We start from the raw sequence: 25,631 nt of genomic DNA, 5'->3' as shown, positions 1-25,631 counted from the left end.
CTCTAGATTTAAAATATGGTAGGTAGTGATTTTTTTTGGGAGGGGACATAAAAATAACTATATTGCCCGTTCTAATCTAATTTTTCGAAAAAATTTATCAATCCAGCTGACTCTTCTTCTGCATAGTGTGTTACGCAACTAGAAATCTTATGGAGTGCAAGCAGTAGTTTAGTTTTCTATTTTAATTATTTTAATAAGGAGTATTATTACTCCACTGCCGTTTAAGAATTATTCTATTATTATCAATATAATTAAGTAATAGAAGTTTGGTTAGTATGTGGGAATTGGGATTAAAATTCAGTTGTTATTCAAGTCTCTATTTGTATTATTTAAACCCACGTTTGGTGAATAAATTTTGTACTTTTCAAGAGGTTCACATTTCTTTTAAAAAAACTAGAGAAATGATTGGGAGCCAAACAAATAAATTCAGAAAAATTTTCAAACTGACGTGATAAGGGTTTTTAAATTAAAAAAAATACAATTCTCTCTCCCTTGTTTGTCACTCACGGTCTGTCACGTCAGTTTAAAAAATTTTCTAGGTTCATTTGTTTGGCTCTCTAGCACTTTCCTAAGAACGAAGAGATTATTTTTATAACTTATTGCGGTTATTATTTTTAATTTTTTATGCATGGTTATCAATTTGAACCAATCAGTGAATAAAATAGTAATTTGACTTTTTGTTAAGACCATTTTATTCTCATATTATAAAGAACCGAATCCTCTCGAGTCCTTCCTAGTTCATAGCAAAGGCTTGAATGCCCAAGCGAGAAAAATTGAATGAGCACTAGCTATGAATAACCGAGAGCCGCTCTATTTGGTATTAGTCTTACGGTTTTTTTTTTTTTTAATAATAAAAATTGATTAATGTGATATAAAAAATAGTATCTACCAATTTTTGGCCTTTGCCAAACAGGGCCGCTCGAAGCCCGAGGACGATGAGCTTGACTGCTTGAGTCCAGATACAGCTGTGGCTATTACTATATGATGAAGAAAGGGCCAAGCAGACAGGAACTAAGATGAGCTGCGTGCTGACAATTAAACTGTCAGCGTCAGTCAAGGGTCCATGAATTATAGCCAAATAATACGGCATGGCGAGAAGCTGAGTCGATCCTTCTCTTATCTATTACGTTTCCTTGTCTTGAACTACTTGTTTTATGGTCTATTGGTCTCATACCGTCTAAAAAAAAAATTGCATTCAATTTGGGAGGCCCATGTATGTTGTAATTTATTAAAGAGCCCAAACCACCAATTTTATATGCTACCTCAATCGCTGTTGGGAATTTGCGGTTTGAATTGCTTTAGATAGCAAATATAAACATTTTTATGAGATTTATCTGTTCAAATAAGTAGGTGGGTTGACCAAGACTTGCTCCGATAGATAAATTATAGATGAAACTTTACTTAACAATTCTGAACTTTTATGTGTTTTGATATTATCTTTTAAAGTTTAAAAACTTTCAAATTTAAGGTATCGAAATTTCAATTTTTTGTAATGCTTCTTCTCCTTTTCGTTAAATTTTATCAAAATTGCAAAGATTCAGGCGACATGACATGAGTATTTTGAAAATTTTGACAAGATTTAACAAAACATCTTAACGAATGTGAGACATTACAAAAAATTGAAAATTCGATACCCTAAATTAGTAGTATTTGAACTTTGAGTGATAATATCAAAACACGTAAAAGTTTAAATTTTTTTTATAAAAACTATTTCATATTTGCTATCCAAATTATTAACTACCCTGACAGCAAAATTGAGAGATGTTTGAATCTCCTGAGACATGGCTTTGAAGGGTGGGGTTAACTTATGGGCATGTAGCCATGTGAGCACACTGCCCGGTAGGTTTTGGGAGTAGCAAGTTTGAATGATGTGGAGAATCAGGAGTCAAGACATTGGGAATCAAAAACTCCTATGCCCCCAGCCCCCACCTTACTAATTGCTACAACAAATTTTTTCGGATAATATTTAGTTGGCTATAATAAATATATATATATATATATATATATATTTATATTTTTAAAGAGGTAAAAATATTTTTTTATTATAACTAACTGAATATTATTAAGTTCAAATTAAATAAAGAAAGATCCTAATTTAAGATTATCAGACCGCACTCCTATTGTAAGAGATTGGCAGGTGAATGAGTTAGGGTTTATTGATGATTTTTTTAGTTAATTAATTTTTTTTTAAAATTTTTTGTGGGGTATATAAGCCTTGGGTGTCGGGAGTATTTTAAGGCAACAAACCATAATCATGCTTTGGTTTCGTACCCTCCATCTTTCTGCTCCCTTACAGGCATCATTATATTTGGTGTAATTTCCTGCTGACAGCACAGAATTCTATATAACTTTCTTCACCAAACTCCAGTTGTGTCTTTGACATTTTTGTGTTCTTCTTTTTCTTTTTCCTTTTCTAAATTTTTTTTAAAAAATAATAATAATTCAAGCAAGTTTTCTTGGGTGAGAGTGAATGTGTAAAAGAAAAGGGTCCCCGACTTCCCACCCCGTTCATTCGACACAGGAAAAAAAAAAAAAAAAACCGTTCGAGGGAACATCCTTTTAATGTTCTATTTGAAACTACGTAGTATAATCAATTAATCATTGTGCGGTTCCTCTTATAATAATTCCATTTGGAGGCATTTCTCAATGTCTCTCCTTTCAAACAATCAAATAAATAAGGTGTCAACTATACTAATCAAAATAAAGCATTATATCCTAACAGAAATAACAGAAAATAGTGAAATTTGTCAAAATATTCCTTCTAAATTAAAATATTTTTGTAGTTTTATAAACATCTTAAGGATATTTTGAAAATTTTACTCATCAATTATTAGATTTAATGTTGAATTTTGATGAGATGATTGACATTCTAAACTTTTAAAAGATGATTACCTTAAACTGACGTTTTTTAAAGTTTAAGGGTATAATTGTAAAATTGATGAAAAATGAGAGGTGGTAATTAAGTGAAGTTTTTTCATATATTTAACTTGAGAAAGACCAGATTGTACTGTTTTTTTTTTTTTTTTGTTTTTTGAGGGGCCAAACTGCCAAAGTAAAGAGAGAACACCTAAAATATTTTTTTTTAAAAAAATAAATTTAAAGGCAAAAAAAAAAAAAAAAGTTAATCAATTTTTTTGAGGGTCCATGACTGACGTAAAACACTACATCGAAAGTTCAATTAACCCCCTTTAACTATCATCTCAATGACAATTTACCCCCCAACCATAATTACAACAATTTACTCCCCAAATTATCAAAGCAATGACAATGTACCCCCCAATGATAGCAAAATGATGAAATTACCCTTATAGAAATTTCAATAAGACAAAAATACCCTTAAAATTTGAAAAAAAAATAAATTTATTTTTGTTTTTATTTTAGTTATGGTAATTTCATTATTTTATTAAAATTGAGGGTACATTGTCATTATTTTGATAGTTTGAGAGATAAATTGTTACAATTGATAGTTTGAGGGGTAGATTATTATTAGAATGATAGTTTGAGGGGGTTAAGTGGACTTTACCCTTTATCTTATTCTGATTTTAATGTCTTAGTAGTTTTAAATTTTAATGAGAGAAAATTGTCCCATTTCGGCATACCCCTGAGTTTTGCCAGTTTTGGCATGTGACAGAAAAAGGACGTACGTGGGAATTTTAATTTTGACAATTAAGGATTGGGTTCTGACCATGTAACAATAATTAGCTCATTAATTTCGTCAAATTTTCACTAAAGTAGATCGAGTTTATGGTTTAATAATTAATTCCTAACTAATAGTGACGTCAATGCATGCAGATTGCAGACGTCAGAAGAGAATGTTAGAGGAAAGACCAAGTAATGCCCCTTTGAAATGGTTAAAATGTATTTTATGAGTTAATAGTTTTTTTTTTTTGTTTGACATGTCCGCACAAGAAGAGGGGGGGGGGGAGAATTCGAACTAGTGACCTTTGCTTCATTAAGCGTGGTCACAATCAATTGAGCTAGCTCTTAGCTAGGAACATGAGTTAATAGTTATATATGCATCAAATATTTTTTTTTTACGTAAAGAAAATTGCATTATGTTTAATTAGAAGGTGGCATGAGCCCTAACTTAATGTGATTTATTTCATGATATCATGAATTTGATAGTAGAATTTCTATGATTATATGAAAAGGGAAATAGAAAGTTTTTCATGAAAATGTTATTGTAGCACCAAAGAGAAAAAGGAACACGAGTACGTACATTGTGAAAGAATTCAAGAAAGAATTTTTTGAAGAAATAAAGGGAAAAAAAATCTGAGAAAGAAGAAAGAAAACAAAAGAAAATCTAAAGTAGAAAGCAAAGACTCTTTCACAAACAGGTAGATTCATTAGTCTGATCAGATGGGTGGCCTGCCTCTGTGTCATCCCCTCCTATGACATGTCAACCTTTCTCTTCTCCTTAAATCCCTTGACACGACGATGGAAAACTTAAGGTAAAAGAAAAGAAAAGTAATGAGAAAGTAAAAACTGATGAAAATCCAGGCTCTTAAAAAGGAAAAAAAAAAGGCTTTGGATCCCATTGTACAGTTTTACTGTTTGACCCATATGGAGAAAATGTTGAATGGAGGGGCTAAAATCCAAGTGATAAAAAGAAATGGACAATGTGTGTAACAAATATTAATTGTGCTGCATATATATTGATATACGTACGTTATATTCAGCAGCCGGATCGAAAGATTAATTGTTGGAAGACAACTCTCAACAAACATACAATTATTAATTCATCACTTGGGACTTGGGACCTCGCCCCACCACTTATCCGTTTCAAATGAAATGGATAGTATCCAGTTAGTGTATTTTAGAATGATAAAATTGTTTAAAAAATTAAAATGACAATTTTACTCCTCTAAAAAACACTAATTGGATATTCTCCATTTCATTTGAAATAGAGAGTATCATATTCCCACCTATGGTCTTTCTAAACTCACATTTAATTGGGTTAATCAGTTAAGGAGATATCCTTTGATGACATAAAAGAAAAATGGGAAAAATTATATTTTCTACTACTTAATTGACAATATCTTCCCAAAACTTTTCAATCGAAACAAATGTCTATCCAATGACAAAAAAAAAAAAAAAAAAAAAAATTGTTATTATTATTATTTTTTTTGAAAAAAAAAAAATTTATTATAGTATTTTTGTCTTGTTGAAAAAATTCAGAGTTATTTTTGTCTTTTTTTGGCCTTGAGGGACATTGTCAAATTTTTGGTAATTTAAGGGAGACATTTTTCCTATTAAAAGTTTGGAGAAAACATTATCAATTTAGTGATAGTTTGTGGGGCGCTATGTGGACTTTTCACAAGAAAAATATTATGCCTAAGAAGAGAATCAAAGTAAATAAGATACTAAATCCAACATGAAATTATCAGATTAGGGTTGAGGATGTTTGATTTGTTTAACTAAATGATTTAGGTTATAGTTGACCATATATATATATATATATATATAGTCCTATACTTATACTATATTTTAACACGTCTCAAACTCGTAGAAGGAATACAAATATTACTCCTTAAATTAATAGTGGATTGTAGTAGTTTATAAATATCATCCGACATATGGGCATTAGAGTAAAAACTCGGGTCCAGATGATACCCAGGAAATAACGTGGGGGCGGCATCTGAAAATCTCATGCAGATTCGGTGCCTCCTATAACTCCCCTCCATGAGGGATTTGGTCGTCAAATAATTTATGGCCAAAGAGAAAAAAGGACATTATACATTTTGAAGTTTTAACCACCACATTTGTTGCATGCTTTTATATATATATATATAGCCTCTTATTTATTTCTCACCAGCTTGATGTTGATGCCTTCATTTTTTCAAGAAAAAATAAAAAATAAAAATCCTTGACGCGTATTAATGCGGATGGTCGGGATCGATCCTCGTATATAAATATTTTCACACAGCATCAATGGCGTCATCAATCAGCTTGAGTGTTTACATTTGCCACATGATATAGCAGACCTCATAATTACACATGATGGAAACTTATAATTAATTAACATGAGTTTTCAAGGGGGTTGATGCTAAAACAATGAATATATATAGATCCGCTTGTAAATAGGATCTAGCTTGAGTCAGATTAGCTCGATTTGAAATCGGTTTAGTTATTAAACAGACAAAGCTTAAGACAGACAGAGGGAGTCACCTCGACCCAAGGTGTGTTGAAGTCTTTTTAAGGTTGTTTTTAAGCACACTTAAGTGTAGAAATACTATTATTAGTATGGCTAGCTAGCCACTAATGCTCTAATAATCTATCATCTTCTATAAAAATGTTTTTTCTAAGAAAATATTTTCTTCTACTTAATTTATTGAATGTATAATTAAATTACTCAAAAAAGCCTTTATATATAATTTCACTTGGCTATTTAGACCAAGTGCATATCTACTTCCATAGAAAAAGTGCCAATTCAAAAATTTAATTAGTCCCCCATTTTGCCACAAGGAAAAAAGTAGCAAAAAATATGTATTTATTAATGCCATAAATCTTGGTTTAGTGTGAACACGACATGAACCTCGAAGTATTTACACTTTTCTTTGTATATTATGGGTCCCTAATTCCACGCTCGTTTATTAAATGAGCTAAACATATCAAAGCTCAACTTGACTCAACTCAAGTTAGGCTCGCCAACAAAGCTTGTATAAACTCGATCATATATATTGTCGAGCCAAGCTTGAATAGGCCAAACTCAACTTGACTCAAATACGGCCCTAAAAGTAATTTATGACTTGTGATTTCTTAGAGTCATTTGAGCTAGCATGTGGATATGCTTCGTACATTATTGACCGAAGTTCAAATTTTTTTATTGACTTAATAATTGTGTGAGTGACAGGTCAAGTACGTAGTGAGTTAGCACAATATAAACATGTGGTTAGTTGTCTTGGTTAAAAAATAAAAATAAAAGACTTGTAAGGTGAAGCTATTTAATATGCTATAGTTTTCTTCTAGTATTGCCATTTATTTGCCAGCTAGCTAGCCCACGAATCCACGATCTTGCATGAAGGCTTCAATTAATGTGACAAATACTACTTCATAAATATTAAATATTGTCGATGGATTAGAAAAATCATAGATTGCACTTCAATCCTAGCAACAAATACTTCTGTAGGGCTTAGCCACATGTGCCTCAAACCGACTCCAACACCCAATGACTCTGCCGCGTGGTTGAGATTATTAACCTTTTTATTTTATTTTTATTTTTTAATGTTGGTTTGCTTATTTCGGCATAAAATATTTTATGTAAGAAAATGTTCTATTCTTCTCTATTGGATTTTTTTTTTTTTGAAAAAGTACTATTTTATGCTATTTGTTTGCAATTCTAAAATAGTGTTCGAAAAATATTTTTCGGTGTTTAGCTCATATAAAAAATCATCAAATATTTTTTTATATTTTCATGTAATTTAAGGAACTAAAAGGAAGAGAAAAAGACGACGAAGAGAAGTTGTGGAGGAAGAAAGTGTACGAGAATAAAATGATTTCGAGAGTGGATTAAGATTTAATGCAATTGTTTGTCCGTATTACTTGTGATTTTGGACAAGCAATTGTTAGACAACCTCTTATGTATGGGCCATGTATGCCCGGCAGATATTTGAACAGTTGAGACTTTTTTGGACATTAAAGCTCCACGAAATACGCTCTTATAAATACTTTTTCAAAGGTGTAAGAGAGCAGCGAAAAATTGTTTACGCATGTAAGAAATGTAAACCACGCCAAACACAAAAACAATAAAAAAAAATATTTTTTTTTCTTCACAAAAAATCTAATGGTTAATAGCTAAAGCAACATTCACAAAAAAAGGCATTAAAGATGTACTTAATGAGGAGCTATGATTTTTTTATCAAATATACTTGGGTCCAAAAGATTCTGCTAATAATCTAACCATTGATTTGGAATTCCTATCCCTAGCCGTTGATCCCTTGTGTTTTCTTTTTTTAGCTCGACACTATTTAAACATAAGATTAGAGGAGCCGACAACCATTTCAATCAAAATTAATTGGACGTGTAATGTAAAATCCCATCGAATGGTACATCATGATCATTTTCTTCGTCAAAATTTGACCACTCACGAGACCATCTGGACCGTACCTCACTCAATCCTCACGCCTCTCCAATCACAGAAGATCTTAGTTGCGCCTCACGCTTCATTGGGTACGACCTCATGTACGGCATCCACCTGACAGCCACACAACCTCTTCCTATTGGACAGTGTTCTCCACGCTCCCACTCGCCTATTATCACCGGTCCCCACCCACCCCAACTGCTCGTGCTCTGAAACAAAAGCCTTTCTTCTCAGTCAAACAATAGTCTTCCCCAACACACGCTCTTAAAGAACAGAGCTTTCTACAATCTCGCCACGCTTGAAGACAATGCAGAATTGTTTTGCTTCAATCAAAAACCGCTAAAACGGCATCTTTTGCTAAATTATAGCTTAGCTCCCCATCGATCGCTCTCCTTCCCCCATCTCCACATTTCTGCCTCCTTTTTGGTCATGGTGGAAAGCCACGTTTTCTCTCTCCAAATCATGAATTTAGCAGTTAATATCTTTCTCCCACTGTGTCTTAGATTTTGTGTTTGGATGTAGAGAGAGAAAAGGTGAAGGAAAAGAGAAAGATAAAAATGGATGATTCTCTCTCTAGCTTACTTTGTCAGGAAAGTGAGACTTGTTTGTACGAAGAGGAGGTTGACGAGTCGAAGCTCATTGAATTTAAGAATTATGATGGCTCGGAAGATGAGTACATGGAGATGTTATTTGAAAGAGAAATCTGTTATGGGTTCAAAAGAAATAAATCTTTGGCGACTGGAAACTGGCTCAAATGTGCTCGCTTGGAGGCCATCACATGGATTCTCAATGTTTGTCTAACCCCATTTCTTCTTTTTTATTTTTTATTTTTAATCAAACTGTAATTCGGGTTGATTTCTGTTTTTTTGTAAATGAATCCAGACAAGAGCAGCATTTGGATTTCGCTTCAAAACAATTTATTTGTCCTTAACATACTTCGATCGATTCCTTTCAAGGCGGTCCATCGAAGTAAGTTCAATTTCTTTTCCTTTCTTCAATACAATCCTTTTGATAATCGATGGTTGTTCTTGTTCATTTTCTTGAATCCTCAAATGTTGTGCAGAGTGAGAAATTGTGGGCTATTAGATTACTCTCAGTGGCATGTCTTTCTTTGGCTGCAAAGATGGAGGAGGTGAAAGTTCCACTGTTGTCAGAGTTTCCATTACAAGATTATAATTTTGGGAGCAAGGTGATTCAGAGAATGGAGCTTCTGGTATTGAGCACATTGGAATGGCGGATGAGCTCCATCTCTCCTTTTGATTTCCTTCATTTCTTCATCAAAAAGTTGTGCAAGGAATCTCCACCGAGTAATATAGTTTCTAGGACTGTGGAAATCATCTTGGCTATAATGAGAGGTACTTATGAACTTTTCATTTTGAATTGATGTTATTGTACTGATTTCATTTTATATATCTATGTATTGATGTGAGTTTTTAAATGTAGAGGTCAATTTGGAAGATAATCGGCCGTCTGTTATAGCTGCTGCAGCAGCCTTGTTGGCTTTGGATGATAGATTAACAAGAAGATCATTGGAGTTGAAGATGAATTCCATTTCTCACTATAGATTTCTTGAGATTGTGAGTTGTTATTCTAGAATTCATTTTCTCATATATATATATATAGATTTGTTGAACAAAGAAAGAACTATATACCATATCATATGTTGGGTTTTTGTCACAGGATGATTTGTTTTCATGCTATACTATAATGCGAAGATTAGATATGGAGAAACTTAAGATAACAAAGGTTGTAAATTCACCGGATCTTTCACCGTCGCAATCGAGGCCGATTGATGTTTTAGAAATTTCTTCTGTTAGTTCTGCTCTCAGCAATAAAAGGAGAAGGCTTACATTCAGTACATGTGATCGAAGTTGTGGCTTGCCGGGTGATAAACTGTGCTAGAGAAATTTGACTAAAAGGGTTTTGACAAGATCTAACATGGCTTTCGCAATGAAAATTATTGGTGTAGTGAGACTTCTTTAATCAGTTCTTATTGACATGATTTGGGATTACTTGAATCTGCCTTTGGAGCGGCCAGAGAAAGGACAAACAGTGCTGGAAAAGAAAAATATAAAGCTAAGGTTTGGGATAGAGGGATAAAAGCTGATTGTTAGGAGACCAATGCCACAATGTGGAAAAGAGGGCATGTAGGAGGGGGAGGGAGGGAGGGAGGGAGGTGGGGTCCTTTGCTTCATTCTTGTTCAATATTTTTATCTCATCAATGATTTTTCTATTTGGGTTTTCTTTCTGGGTTTGTGATGTCTTAAGCCAGCTGCCTTTTGATGGGATGCTTGGGATGCTTTGTTGGTGTCTTTGGAAAGGCTGAAAGCAATGTAGACAGAGGGGTAAAGAGGGGTAAGGAGGCTCTGTTTGCTTGATTTGATGCATCTGTGCTGCGGGTTAGCTCTGCAAAAAAGTAGTGTAAAGGTGAACTGTGATTGGATTTGTTTGAATGTTTGGAATGCCTTTGAGTGGGCCTCTCTTTTTTTTTTTTTTTTTCTCTTTCTTTCTTGTGAGGCACTGGCTTGGCTAGGTTGAGGGGTCATGAAACACAAGACATTGTTTGTGGAATCAAAAGGAATTTCTATGTTGATTATACTTTGATGAGACATTTGTTTTTACTGTCACCACAATTTTCCAAGCCAGTTGAGTTCCTATGTTGATTTTTTGATGGGATTATGGCTCCTTTTAACGATGGTACTTATTGTTAGCTTGACGGAGATTCACAGATAATGTGAGATTCCATGTAGGATCTATTTATGCAGTAGGCAATCGGGCAACTCAAAAATTTATTTGAACAAGTGGTTTCATATGGAGTCTTTCATATTATTAGTCAAAACTGTTAGCAATTCGAACAAATAGTTGTGGTACATTCTTGTCATTTCTTAGGTGGTTTGGCTTCATACCCTTGACTTTTTTTATTTTATTTTTATTTTTTTTCACTTATCTTCTGTGCTGGGGGTGTTCATGGGTGGTGGATTTAAGCACCTCGTATGGAGGCAGCATTATTTGAAACAAAAACGACATAGAACACAAGAAACAAAACAAAATAGAAAGCAGTAATTGTCTGAAACCCAAGATCTGGGTAGATCATGTTGACGCTCCAGTGCGTAGGATTTCATGGGTAATACAGTTGTAAATAAATCTGTTGTTGGTCAGGGGCCAGACGAGATCATAGCTGATAGCTGAGCGGTCAAAACTGGGTCAAGTACTCGGTACTTTCGCCTTGAGTCACGACTTTGGTGCCCCAACCAGCTGCCTTCTTTGCTGGCCAGAAAATTGGCATCTTCACTGCGGCTAAAATTACATCCTACTGTATTTGACTATTTTCACCTTAGGTCTTTGGCCTATATGCCAGCAGTGGCCCAGTACCCTTGAAAATTTTCCTGGTTCATGTGGGTAAATTGCTGGCTTTTCACACCTGGAGGTGTGATCTTAAGGAGGAGTCCTCTTAAATAATTGCTCAGAATAAAAATATTAGTTATATTTGCGCTATCACTTTAATCAGACTATTTATGTTATAATTAAAATTTTCTAGAGTCGCTTATGAAGTCCAGTCTCACCCAATAAGTAATCAGTGTGAAATTTAGTACCCATGAACATTTTTATAATCAATTTACTCAACGTGGACAATATATATTCCCAATGTGAAACTTTTAACTTTTTGAGGTGTTATAATCCATCTCATTCAAATCCCTACATCCTTGTCGGGACATATGTCATCGGTGCTCTAGTGACATGATGTTCTAGTACCATTTATAACGACTTAATAAAAATACTAGACACAGCTACATTATCTTAAAATGACTAGTAAAATTACAATTAGAGCTCATTAAAATCAATGTAAAGCCTAGTCTCACGTAAGTAAGAAACCAAAGTGAGACTTAGTATGAGTGGCTTTATAATTCACTGAGGCAGCTTAGTAAAAATTGAGGCCTAAGGCAAAAAGTTAAAATGAGGCCTTTTTTTAATTTTAAAAATGTTAATATAATAATTCTTATATTAAATATTAAAAAATATTTATTCTAGTAAACTAGTAATTAAATATTAATGTTCATATTTTGTTAATATATTATTTCTTAGTAGATATATAATATCAACTTCACCATTTAAGCCTATGAATTTGTCACACGCAATTAAATTAAATTTAGAACATGTCAGCAAATCACACGTCAAGCCCACCCTCCTCAAAACTCTTTAGCCGATACGCATAGAGGCCGACGTAACCCAACCTCCTCCTCTCCTTTTTTTTTTTTTTTTTTAATTATTCAATACTGGAAAAAAGCTGCCAGCAAAGAAAAAAAGCTGCCATGTCAATGCCATCAATACCAACATAAATTAGGTATTCATGCACATTGGGAGAGAGTCCGGATGCTCTCCCCCTCTTATCCACAACATAAATTGGGTTTCTAACCCAAAAGAAAAACCCATTCCCTGGCCTGAATGGAAATTGAATTCTCTTTATTATCACTTGAAATGAAAAGGAGTCCGCTCATTATCAAAATTTAATGTTGCATCTAGAAGTATAAATGATGTCACATTATTTAACCTTTTTTGAATATCATGCTAACATATTTATCATATGACATCATCTACACTGTTAGATAACATGAATAATTAATCTTGACCATGAAATGACTCTTCTCAATTTCATTATAAATAAAGAGGGTTCTAAAAATAATAATAAACAAAAAAAAAGTAAGCAATATGCCAAATAATTGATGATCCAGGCCTATGGCTTCTTGTCACGCAGGCTAGAAAAGAGATCTCCGAAACAATGGTTTTGTAGCATTCCTGAGAATGGACTCGTTTATTAACAAACGCCCTATTTTAGATGAGAGCCACTAACGTAACGGCTCGTTTGTTATCATTTATCAGCCACAAATGATTAGCATTAGACACCAGATTCCAATATATATTTCGGCCATTGGAAAAACTGCATTGTGTAGCCCAGACATTTACTTAAACCTTTGGTGCTAATACACTAGTACCAATCCACAACTAGGGACTCATTTGCAAAACTGTCTCTATTGATAGGATATTTGGACCAGCAAATAATTGATATCAGCTTTAAGATAAATCATAAGGAAAGTAAGTGATCAAATTACAATACAACTACATGCTCAAACAAATTGTACAATTCATACACCAAATTCTCAAGGTAGAAGTCTACAACAAATCTAACATGTGTCCCTACAAAATATTTGACTAATAGCCATCTTGAGTTGTAAGTTTTGTGAGTTTTGCTAGCCTTTCAAACTTCACAGTATGAAAGCTCATATCAATTCAAAGAATAATACTACTCTTTACACCCATTTATCACATTGACAGATACGGCATGTTTTAAATGGCTTTATAAGCTACTTAAAATACGTTGTATCAGCCGGTTTAACAAAAGACGTGATAAATGGGTGTGAAAAATAGGATTACTCCAGTTCAGATTATTCCACTCTTTATAATGAGGTAATGACCAAAAATTAAACCGCCACTCACAGGTAAGAGTTTGGAAAACCCAGTCAGAAAGTACCTATTTAGTTTGCCCTTGATCTCAGTTTCATGATACAGGGATCATCTTTAAAACTGCTGCTATTGGCATACCAAGGAATCCAAGGAAAACACAAACGAACCACTGCCGCAAGCTGAGAGGAGTAGTGTTCGCAAATGAACCCAGAAACTCGATGATGATGATTTGAAAGAGGGCAGTGCAAGTAAGCACAGTCACGAACACATAGTTCTCCATTATACCTTTGAATACGTTTACTTTTTCCATCTCTCTAGAGCTGATCTCATTAAAAACCTGAAGAAGACATCAGCATTCCAGGTTAAGTTACATAATCCAAGCAAAATAAAAAGCACAGCTCTTATGACGAGGGACTGAAGAATGGTGACTAGTTCAATAATATTAGAGAGAGAAACAATTAGGGAGCCAAATAAGAGTAAATTAATATACATATTAGGACACTATTTTTAGCTCAAAAGTCTAAGCTAATAGGCTTGGGTCCAGTTAGATATATTAGCTACTATTTTTCCATATATTTTATCAATGTTCGGCACAAACTTCATAGGTACACTCGCAACAAATAAAACAACTAAGACACTTGTACACTTCTAAGTGATAATATCAATAAAAAGGGTTCATCATGATTGAATCACATTGAAGGTCTCACACATTGAGCAAAAGCTACGTTCATCCAATTAGATGCAGTATCCATAATATCTTCTTCTTTTCTTTTTTTCTTGTTTTTTTTTTTTTTTGGGCAGTATCCATAATATCTGCTTGTATGGAGGGAATCCTGATAGCATGCTCCTACTATTATTTACAACAAAAATGGTGCACAAGCCTCAAAGGATTAAGTAGTAATGAGCCTAGTAGATAAAAACTACTTCCCAAACATGCAATTATATCTATCAAAACTAAGAATATTTGGATCATTTCAAATAAGAGTGAAACGTCCTAATGAGTTTACAATCACCTGACAACAGACAAACGAGTTGAAAATGATTGTGTTCAATATCAAATCAGAATCTGGGCCATCTAGATGAAAAGCTGCTTTTCCTCTTGTCTGGAGAAACCAAATTATGACAAACTGATACAAAGACTGCCCCAAGATATTCCTCCACATCACATTACTGATGAAGTTTCCTTTCCTACCAACTGGGGATCTTTTCATCAAGTCATCATTTGGAGGTTCTGTGGCTAATGCAAGTGCTCCTAGAGTGTCCATGATCATGTTGACCCATAGAAGCTGAACAGCAGTAAGGGGAGCATTTCCTGAGAGCACGTTCCCAAGGACAAAAGAGGGAAGGAAGGAATAATGTTATAGGAAAAGGTTTATGCTAAATAAATCTGATATGAAAAGAAGGAAAAGAAGATGAAGATCTGCTTACCTGTCAAACAGGCGGAAGAAAAGTTGACGATTAGAGCAACCACATTTACTGTTAGCTGAAACTGAACAAATTTTTGAATATTTATGTAAACAGAACGTCCCCATTTAGCCACAGTAACGATTGTGGAGAAGTTATCATCCAATATTATGACATCAGCACTCTCTTTTGCCACCTGAAAATCACAAACAAGTTTAACGACATAAATTGTCAAGTAAGCAGATTTCAATATTGATAATAACTTGTCCACAAGATACAAGAACAGGGGCCTTTATGCAAAAACAATAATATCAACGACTAAGCACCTCCAATCAGTAGGCAATTACAAGAAGATTAGTCCACACAACAAATGCCCCGCAGGTTACTCAGGTGAAAGGAGAGACATTGGGACCTCCAAATAACAGAAAGAGAAGCCTTCTGGTCTTGAGTTTTAAGCCTCAAAATCCCCCATGCTTAAAATGAAAGGTTGCATAAGAACAACGATTATAGATGTTTACTTGTCCAACTTTCTAAAGGTACATAACACAGATCCTAATCCCTTCTTCAAGGTCCACTTTTACAACAAATAACAGCTCCATAATGTAAAAACTTGCCAGAAAACAAAATGTGAAAAAATGATTAAGCGTGATAAGAAACTGCATTAAGATTCATAATTTTTAATGTTCATATAAGATCCTCAAATATTTTAAATTTCTATTATTTGATACCTTGCACTCAACTTATTCATTGAATATATATATAGACTGGTCCATGAAAGATTACGTGTGTTCCTGGTACTGCCCAACCAAACCGTAATTTCTTATTGTTCTCCAGAAGGCTTCAACAGCCACCTCCGCACACCCACACCACCCCACACCACCCCACCCCACTTTCCTTCTCTCTCAGCTTTTCTTTCCCAAAAAAAGCCCTAAAATCCCACCCCCAAGCATTCTTTTGATATAAGCACTATAGAAATATTATCAAATCCAATTTCCAATCAAATCCTTCACTGGAGAAACTTCTTAATTATATATGATAATCAAAAATCAAAATATACAATTCTGACTTTTTTTCTTGCTTTTTTGCATAAGCATTTTAATTACAATTCTATGTATTATTAGCAAACAAAAAAGGAAAGGAGAAAAGAGTTAGCTGGCACAAGTAATTCGAAGGGGTTGGATTTTGAGAAAAGATATATCTCAAATAAAACTAAAAAAGTTGACTAAAATTTTTGGAAGTTGAGGTTCACATCATAGCTATATTTTGCAAGATAAGATATTTTCTCAGGCAAGAATAAAGGAACAGCATGTAGTAAACACCTCAGTTCCAGCGATGCCCATTGCTAGTCCAATATCTGCTTCATGAAGTGCTGGAGCATCATTCGTACCATCACCAGTTACTGCAACAACTTCTTCAAAAGTGGTTCGTAAGTGTTTTACAAGGGTGTGCTTATCCAGTGGTGAAGATCGAGCCATTACCTGCACATGAAGAAATATTAGATCTAGTTTATCAGACATGTTTCTTCGCACAGAAAAGAGCTATTTATTGAACAATTTCATCCTCAATGATTGCTAGTGACTTACAACGATCCATTAGGGCCCATATCGCCCAGAATTGTTGTAATTTACCATACTCATTGGTTTACTCCAGTCCTTGCAATTACATATTACTTCTACGTTGGGATTGTTCAGTATTTCCAAGGAAAGAGAACATGAGGACAATAAAAACCTAAGATAAACTACTTTAAAAAGTTATAACAAGAACTACAAATTGGAAATAAGGAATCTGCTCAGAATGAGTGCTCTGGGGATCTTTTCAAAAAATATAGTCAAGTAACAAAGCGTGTTCATTTTGAGTTCAATATGGAATCTCACACTTATTGTAGGAATCAATTAAACAACAGAGTCCAAGAAAATTTAAATCAAACTGATCCATCGACCAGACACTATGAAATTTGTGTACTCAGCTCTAGTGACCATGAAGGACCATTGAACACTCCAAATATTTACAAAACAATGTTATTAAGCATATAAATCACCTGAAGTTTTGGAATAATTTCACGCAATTCCTCCTCACTTTTCTCACGGAATTCTGGGCCTTCAATTGCTATACCCTTACTAGTCAAAATTCCACATTCTCGAGCAATTGCTTTTGCAGTGCTTATGTTGTCTCCAGTAACCATCCGAACAGTTATACCAGCGGACCTACAAATTGCAACTGACTCCCTGACACCTGGGCGAACTGGATCTTTAATACCAACAATTCCTAAACATGTGTACCCTTTAGATGGTAATGGACTTGCAGCAGAATATTCATTTTCAATTTCCATATAAGCGAGGCATAGAGTTCGAAGAGCTTCACAAGCGAATCTTTCAATTGTATCCTTCAAATGATTAATGGATGCCTCATTGAGGGAAACAACTTCACCATTCAAGTCTATGAATTTGTCACACGAAGCCAAAACTATTTCAGAAGCCCCTTTACAGTGCACCCGGAAACCACCATTTGGAAGCTCTAGAACCACCCCCATTTTCTTCTTAACAGAATTGAAGGGCTCAACTTTCACAATGTTTAATTCTTGTCGTTCTGATTGAAAATCCCCACCAAGCGACAGCCCAAATTCCAAAAGAGCAGTCTCAGTGGGTGTTCCAAGTATCTCGATTTTTCCGTCTTCGTTTTTAACAATTTCTCCTCCAGTGTTGATAAATATTGATTGAAGTAGGATACTCAAAGCAGAACCAGGTATCTCAGAGTAAAAGTTAGAAGTCTCCTTAGAGCTACCTATTTCCTTGATTTTCCCACAAATACAAGCTTTCACAACAGTCATATGGTTAGTAGTTAGAGTCCCAGTCTTGTCACTACAGATAGTTGTGCTAGATCCCATTGTCTCACAAGCAGCCAAATTACGGACAAGTGCCTTATCATTCATCATTTTCTTCATGGCAAAAGCAAGGCTCAGTGTCACAGCCAAAGGCAGCCCTTCAGGAACGGCAACAACGACTATTGTAACAGCCACAGCAAAGAATTCCAATATTTCCATTGCCTCATCTCCGGACCAGATCCATTGGGACCCTTCTCGCAGCTTATGGCTGAACAGTCCTTGCACCAAAACAGCAAAAGTAATCATGGCAAAAAACAGGCCTATTTTTCCAATAATGGTTGCCACACCATTAAGTTTGACCTGCAATGGGGTCTCATCATCTCCTCCTTCACTCAGAGTAGCCATCAGTTTACCCCACTGCGTTTTCATTCCAACAGTCGTTACAAGCATCTTGCATGATCCATCCTGAACTTTAGTTCCTGATAGGAGAAAAGGGTTACAAGAATTAACATTAACTGGTTCACTCTCTCCTGTTAAACTGGATTCGTTTATCAACACTGAAAACCCTGAAACAAAAAGCCCATCTGCTGGAACCTGATCTCCAATAGCGAGATGAACAATATCACCAGGAAGTAGCTCATATATTGATAATTTTTGTCTAAACCCATTTCTGGTAACCTGAACTGTAATTTTTTTCTTCTCCCTGTCCAAATCCCTAAACTGCAGAGATTGTTTATAATCACTTGTGGCAGTGACAAGTACAACAAGCAAAATGCTAGCAACAATTCCCAGGCCATCATGGGCACCCTTCGGCCATCCTTCCATAGTAATGCCAACAAGAAGAGAGACAAGAGAGCAAACAGCAAGAATCATAAGGGTCATATCTTGAAGGGCTTCCCACACAAAGAGCCAAAAACCTCGCACTGGGCTTTCAGCAAATTTATTAATTCCATAAATATCTTTTCTTCGATTCAGCAATTGCTCAGAAGTCAGAATGCCGTCATGGATCGATGTTGCAAGCTTGTTTGCAATACCCTCAACCCCACCATGTACTTTTAGTTTTTTCCCATCATGGCCTTCAACAATGGATGCTAACTCATCTGCACAAATTTCAAAACCTGCAGCTTTGACTTCCACTGGTTCCGTGTATTCACTGGACAAATTTAGACCTACAGGGATTGAAGTTGGAGTCAATGCAAAGAATTATAACCATAATTTCACAAACTTTTGATCAAAGCAGGTTAAGATTCTTACCATTGATAAATTGAAGTGCAGCTTGTGAAACCAAAACTGCAACTCTAAACTTCTCCTATAGTGTTCAAAACAAAAAGGCAAGAATCAAAAAGGAAATTCACAGCCGAGATGACACAATTTATGCATTCAATTCTCAAGACAACTTGTACTTCCAATAATTTTATGAAGTTCAATTTTTTTTATCATTATTCTGAGTTTTAATCCAATCTTCTGAAATTGTATAATCATAATTCATAGCCATTCTAGAAACCCCAAAATAGGTCACCAATGCTTAATCCAGCATAATTCTTTTACAAAACAGATGCATCTCCATGATAATTTTCAAGACAGTGCAGACAAGTTCCAATCAGCAAGGACAATCCAAGAATGATTATTAAAGAATCTGAACTGGGATGCACCTTCATGCTTAAACCTCATCGGAGAATCGGTTCTCCTTAGAGATTCTCAATACTATAGAATCCGGGTCAAATGCAACTAGTATCAAAATTAGTGGGAAGTACTCATGTGACTGGGATATCCAGTTGGCAAAAATGTACAGCATGTACTTACTAAATGGTGCTAAGTTCAAGCCAAGCTAGAAGATAAGAACATCACCTACCCAATGGAATCTGTATTTTCATTCCTAGTCAATTTAAAATTATTAATGATTTACGGCATGCATAATCCAGCATCGTCTGTTGCATTATGGTACTATAATATGGCATAGATGATGAACAATAGAATACCTCGATTTCTAACTAATGTGTTTGTTTTGAAAATTGTGTTAGAAACATGTTTGGATAACTGATATTTGAGAATAGTTTTTAGCGTTTGAGAAGCAAAAAGGTATGGAATCTAACAGGAACAATTATTCAAGTACATTCACTACACATGCTTTAGCCGGTTATTCCAACTCTCAAACTATGCGGGTCGATGGTTTTATCAAGCTTCAACAAATGACGGTCTTGATTGATACCGGTAGTGCTACCAATTTCATGGATATTGGTATTACAAAGCAATTTTCACTTCCACTGAAACCTTGTAAGAAGTTTGAAGTGACTTGTAGATGGAAGAATCTTGTATTTGACAAGGTATATGATCTAAAGTGAAGCTGACTGTGCAAGATCAAGAGTTAAAGACCAACCACAACCATAGTCTTCGAAGTTTCAATTATTGTATTCTCTCCAAATACACCACATTAAGCACAATGGAATCATCTTCTAAACTCCTACATTGCAACGTTCCTAATTTTCCTTGGTTTTATTCTGATATTAATATGATATTATTGTCATTATTAACATAATATTCTGACTTTATTCTCACTAGTAACATAACATTTCAATTCCATAATAAGTTGTAACCCGTCCATATGAGCGTGTAGCGTGTAGGTGCCAATCTATAGAGAAGAAAGATAAAATTGTCCAATGCATTTGGAGGTTGACTCCTCGAAGGCCAATCCTCTCAACGACATCGATTATCGTTTTCTTTTTTTCTTTGCTTTTCTCTTATTTTCTGATTTTTAAGCGATAGGGGTTTATCTTTTGCTTATCTCTTGTCTTATCTATCTCCGTACAAGAGATGGTCAAGAGATATGTAGGAGGATGACATCAAACGCTTTGCATTATTTTAAATTCATAACCATTTAGCAGAAGTAAGCAAAATAAATCTATGGCAAAGAAATTTACTGAAGTTAGCCCCCATCTTTAATTTCCTCTTAACTAAAAGAGTACAGACAAAGAGTATAGCGGATTCCCTTTGCCACCAAAAATTTAGTGCCGAACCAAACGGAAAGAAAAGAGAAAACGCAGTGAGTGGAACCTGATTGGAGCGTCGGATAGCCTCAGCCTCGAAGCGCTTGGAGAGATTGGCAGTGAATCGGAACCTCCGTTTACGGTTCTTCACCAGCCAGCAGAGATTCCTCCATCTCTGAAGCGCCTCCTCCGACGAGTTCTTGGGCTTCACATCCCCAAAGTTCTCGTTCAAGTAGTTCTCCATCTCAGGCCCTCCTCCTACTCCTTCACTCCTATCTATATATATATATTCACAAACCCTAGCTTCGTCGTCTCATTCAAGCTCAACCAGAGTGAAAGGATTGTAGAGAAAGCTTAGGCGAGTGCGTGGAAATCAATCAAAACATGGCCTACGAAAGGAACAAAGGAATCGCGTCGATCTTACAAGAGAATATTTATCCTGTGTCCTTTGATCTGATTTGAAACCAAAAGCCGTTACTTATTCCGTTGTAACCCAACTGCTTTTGAAAAAGGCAGGACCGCAGAGACCGCCAATTAAGACTTGTTCAATTTCAGATATTATTTGTTGGCGCGTGAACTCCTTGCGTCTTCTTCTTTCAAGGTCAGCGATGAGTGTGACAGATCGGCCGGTTGTGGTGACCCCTCTTCAGGCGTTCAGAGAAGCCGTACACTGTCGGGAGTTACTTGCTATTTTTAGTAGTTGGTACTAGATAGTGGAGGAGTAGTTGAAGAAATATACATTGTCCAAAGTTCAATCTTCTGGTAGAAACCGCGTGAGAATTTTTTATGCTTTTTTTAAAAAAAAAATAAATAAAGTAAATGTTTTTTTTATGCTCGTTGATTGGATGGGAACGTGATACCCGTTGGACACATGTGGGTTGTCAGCCAATGGCACGCTGACAAATTGCGACTTTTCTGTGTGGGATCTACAATTTTTTTTTTTCTTTCAAAAAAATAATTATTTGGCCTTTCTGGGTGGGGATCATGTTTGGTTGAAAGAATAATTCAAATTCAAAATGCTTTGCGCCAACGAGAGCAATGATAGATCTATGACTTCAAAGGGTGTATTTGGCAAAGGAATGGGCCGGAGCGGACCCACCAATTCAAAAACTTCTTAAAATTAACTCTAATATTCTGATTTTTTACATCACATCAATTACTTTTTATTATTATTTAAATAAAAAAATCACTATAAACAATTTTTTTTTTCACTTTTTTATACAACTTTTTTTTTTTTTTTTTTTTTTTCATATCAATCAAATCTGCTACAGTTCCAGTCCACTTCTATTTTCAAGCCCTTTGTCAAACACACCCATAATTTTTACAATTTGTTGGTATATGTTAGTACTACTTAGAGTCAAGCCAATCGCTAAAAAAAATTAGCACTTTCTTATCTTATGCGTGTTAACAAGTTGTAAATTAATTGTAAGTTTAACATTTTTCTTCGAACAATGCTATCTACAATTTTTTTTTTTTTAAAAAAAAAAACAGAAAAGAATTATTTGTCCTTTTTGGGTGGGGATCATGTTTGGTTGAAAGAGTAATTCAAATTCAAAATGGTTTGCGCCAAATAGAGCAATGATAGATCTATGAATCCTTTATAATTTTTTTTACAATTTGTTGGTATATGTTAGTACTAATTAGAGTCAAGTCAATTAAAAACAAAAAAAACAAAAATCAGCACGTTCTTCTCATATGCCAGTACGAGTTAACAAGTTGTAAATTAGTTGTAGGTTTTGACATTTTTCTTCAAACAATGTTGATTTGATTTTGAACCCTTATATATTATATGGTTGATGCAGGAAAAATATTTCAACCGAAACAATAAATCCACTTTAGCGTTGTCTTCAAAGTACGACAACCCAACTATACACACATTGTATGTTCCATGGGTCTACATTATTTGTCTAGTGAAATACCCTTATTTGTCTTCAAAATAAAATAGTCTCTCATACATCATATATCTTTCCATTTTTCCACCATTGGGAGTTTGGCATATCTCTACAAATTGAATCATTTTTTTTTTGTTGTTTTTGTTTTTGTTAGTAAAGTAACCATTGGCAGTGTTTGCCAATGGCCTGGGCTGGTACTGTATCAGGGCCGGTACTGTAGCACTTTTTTAGGAATATGTGTTTAATTAGTTTTAGTGAAAATGTTTTGTGGGGAAAAGTGAAAAAATATATTTTATATGGAAAAATGTAAAAAATTTGTTTTGTAGTGATTTTTTTATTTGAATAATAATAAAAATGATTAATGTGGCATAAAAAGTAGAGATATTGAGATTAATTTTGAGGAGAAAATTTTTTTTTTTGGGATTAAGGGAGGGCCTAGTACAATACCAGCCCAGGCCATTGACAAACACTGCCATCGGAACTTTTAATTAAGGACTTGGTTGTCATTTAGCAAATTACAAGATAACAGTATGATAAAACAGTGATGCCTGAATCATTTTACCAGTCTCGTATACTTACAAGAGAAAATAGGTGAATACGAAGAGTCAAAAAAAGATCAAGCCCACATGAGCAAGTTGTATTTAGCCGTTTTAGCATATTTATTGGCATTGTTTGGACTATCCAAGAGTGTTCAATATAGAAATAAATTGTAGGCATCTGCCCACGAGATGACATAATTGCCGTTCAATTGATTATGTAGTTGTGGATGGTGTGTATAGATGACATAATAGCCATTCAATTGATAATGTAGTTGTGGATGGTGGCTATTAATACTATGAGTAACTACAAAGTTTATGTGGTAAGACTTATTTGCCATTGGATATTTTTTTCTTAACAAGAGTTGATTCAAAGGACTACTAGACCTTGCCATTGTTAGAATACATGATCCAGTCAGTTACTCAAGCTCAACAAAATATTCTCCAGCTAAGCTAAATTTATGTGACAACTTGGAACATGCTACAAAAAATGTTTGTTAGTTGGAAAGAGCAGACAGTAAATATCTCTTCCTTTCCAAGACATTATGATACCGGATTGAAATGGAGATGGAAACAACTACACGAACTCACACTCAAATGAAAGATAGAAATTTACCACCTAAGAGATAACACCAAAATGATAGAAAATATCACCACCAAAAGGATTAAAACAAGGGATACATGACTTAAGAAACTCACCACTCTAAAGGTTACACCGAAGAGATACAAAGTTTCAAGGAGAACTCTCCTCTCACAAGCCCAAGGTTGATTTTGAACACAAAACTCTAATATGACCTATACTTGCAAGCACGCATATTTATAGAAGCTTAGAATAACCCTCTAAGCATAGAACGAAACATATACTCAAATTAAGCATGCAATTAAAGTTTAAAACAAGCCTCAATTCTTGGGAATGGGACAAAACAGCCACCTTAAGTCAAGGAGTGTAAAACAAAATCCTTAAATTCAGGAAGCACCAAACACTCGGATTCAGCTTACATGCTATTATTAAAATAACAGCATGTATGCTGTAGTGTAAGCAACGGTTAACATTAAATCTATAAAAAAAAAATTTATTTTCTCTCTCTTATTAAAAGCTTTCAAAAGTAAGTCAACTTTGAAATTTAATCTTAACCGTTACTTAGACTACAGCATACATGCTGTTATTAAAATAACAGCATGTAAGCTGGATCCCCAATTAAAAACATTCATAACTCTATGTGCACAACTCCAAATGAGCTGAAACTTGTTTGGTTGGAAAGATGACGTTTTGAACTTCAAGAGAGGCCTAACCACATGCTTTAGATTGTGGATTAATTGGGTCGGCCATTATAGACTTAGAACCCAACAGTCTGCTTAAAGAGTTCTTCAATTTGGGCATTCATCTTCTATTGAGTTTGTAGTAAGCTTACTTAGGCTGATGCTTGGGCTAATATTAATTGATTCTTGTTGGACACACCTGTCACATGATGCTGTCAACATCCATTTATTATTATAATTCATATAGGAATAATTTAAGTTAGTGATGTACCCATTCTACAATTTAAGTTGGTGTTGTACCTATTCTTTATGATTTAGTTTGCAGTATATATTAGTGCAAGCATTCCATGTAATGTGATCTTGTAATCTTTCTACTGTAATACAAAGTATTTGAGCCATATCAATTTTATGAAATATTTGTGTGATATATAGCATTACTCTAATATTTAAGAGTCTCATAACGAGATTTAGGGATGTTACTTCTAAGTGTTGCATTTGCCTTGCAAAGGGTGGGTGGGTCCATCCATAGACCTTTGTTTGCCTAGCATGCACAATGTGGCCTCATTGAGTTTTACATCTCATTGTAGTTGTCGCAAAAATCCTCTTTGATCTCAATATCAAAATTAAGTTTAGGAAGATATGGCCTGGATTGATTGAAAAAAAAAAAAAAAAAATTGTCAGAATTTTTCTGATGATTATTTGGCCTGAACTTCATTTGATAATTTTCACTAGACTAAAGCATATTTGGTATGTCTGACCATTGTTACTCTGTCCCCATTTTTGCATGCTAGGGGTAGTTCAGGCATCCTAGGTCAGCCACCTGCAAAAATCAAATATATTTTCTTCCCCTCTCTATCCTCACCCAAGAAGAAAAGCTATTAGACAAGAGTAGACCACCGGCAGCTCGAGTTAGAAAGAAGAAGCGTCATCTCCCGACTGATCCTTTTGCTCGAGTCGACCATCGAATCAAGCTAGGAACATCCTTGGTGTCCCACCATCTCCTTGCACGCTGAATTTGCCAGTCTAACTTTGTTGTTTGAGTCTGATATGACTGCCGGTAAGGCTTCGGACTTGACCTCCTCAACTTCACCTGGCTTTAGACTCGAACAACAATTCGGACAGTAGGGATTTGAACCACTGGGTCAAACTTGGGTCTTCATTGATGTAGCCATATTGGTTGTGTTCCATATATAT

General features: G+C 34.8%; 2 protein-coding genes across 2 annotated transcripts; one reads left to right on the top strand and one right to left on the bottom strand.

The window, feature by feature from the left end:
- Positions 1–8,489: 8,489 nt before the first annotated feature.
- LOC132190511 (cyclin-D5-1-like) lies at positions 8,490–10,216 on the top strand. Its single transcript, XM_059605522.1, has 5 exons — positions 8,490–8,871; positions 8,963–9,049; positions 9,144–9,435; positions 9,524–9,657; positions 9,761–10,216. Exons 1-5 carry the CDS (start codon positions 8,638–8,640, stop codon positions 9,980–9,982), a joined length of 969 nt encoding a protein of 322 aa, XP_059461505.1. The 5' UTR covers positions 8,490–8,637; the 3' UTR covers positions 9,983–10,216.
- Positions 10,217–13,135: 2,919 nt separating this feature from the next.
- On the bottom strand, positions 13,136–21,497 carry LOC132189342 (calcium-transporting ATPase 1). The gene is made up of 7 exons (XM_059604047.1): positions 20,817–21,497; positions 19,020–19,074; positions 16,983–18,934; positions 16,264–16,422; positions 14,969–15,140; positions 14,554–14,852; positions 13,136–13,877 (listed from the first exon to the last, which is right to left on the bottom strand). Exons 1-7 carry the CDS (start codon positions 20,991–20,993, stop codon positions 13,635–13,637), a joined length of 3,057 nt encoding a protein of 1,018 aa, XP_059460030.1. The 5' UTR covers positions 20,994–21,497; the 3' UTR covers positions 13,136–13,634.
- Between the last annotated feature and the right edge of the window lie 4,134 nt (positions 21,498–25,631).

This window comes from Corylus avellana, chromosome ca8 (assembly GCF_901000735.1).
Source record: "Corylus avellana chromosome ca8, CavTom2PMs-1.0".
Lineage (NCBI taxonomy): Eukaryota > Viridiplantae > Streptophyta > Magnoliopsida > Fagales > Betulaceae > Corylus > Corylus avellana.
The sequence above is the reverse complement of the archived record's forward strand: the minus strand, read 5'-3'. Positions and strand labels throughout refer to the sequence as shown.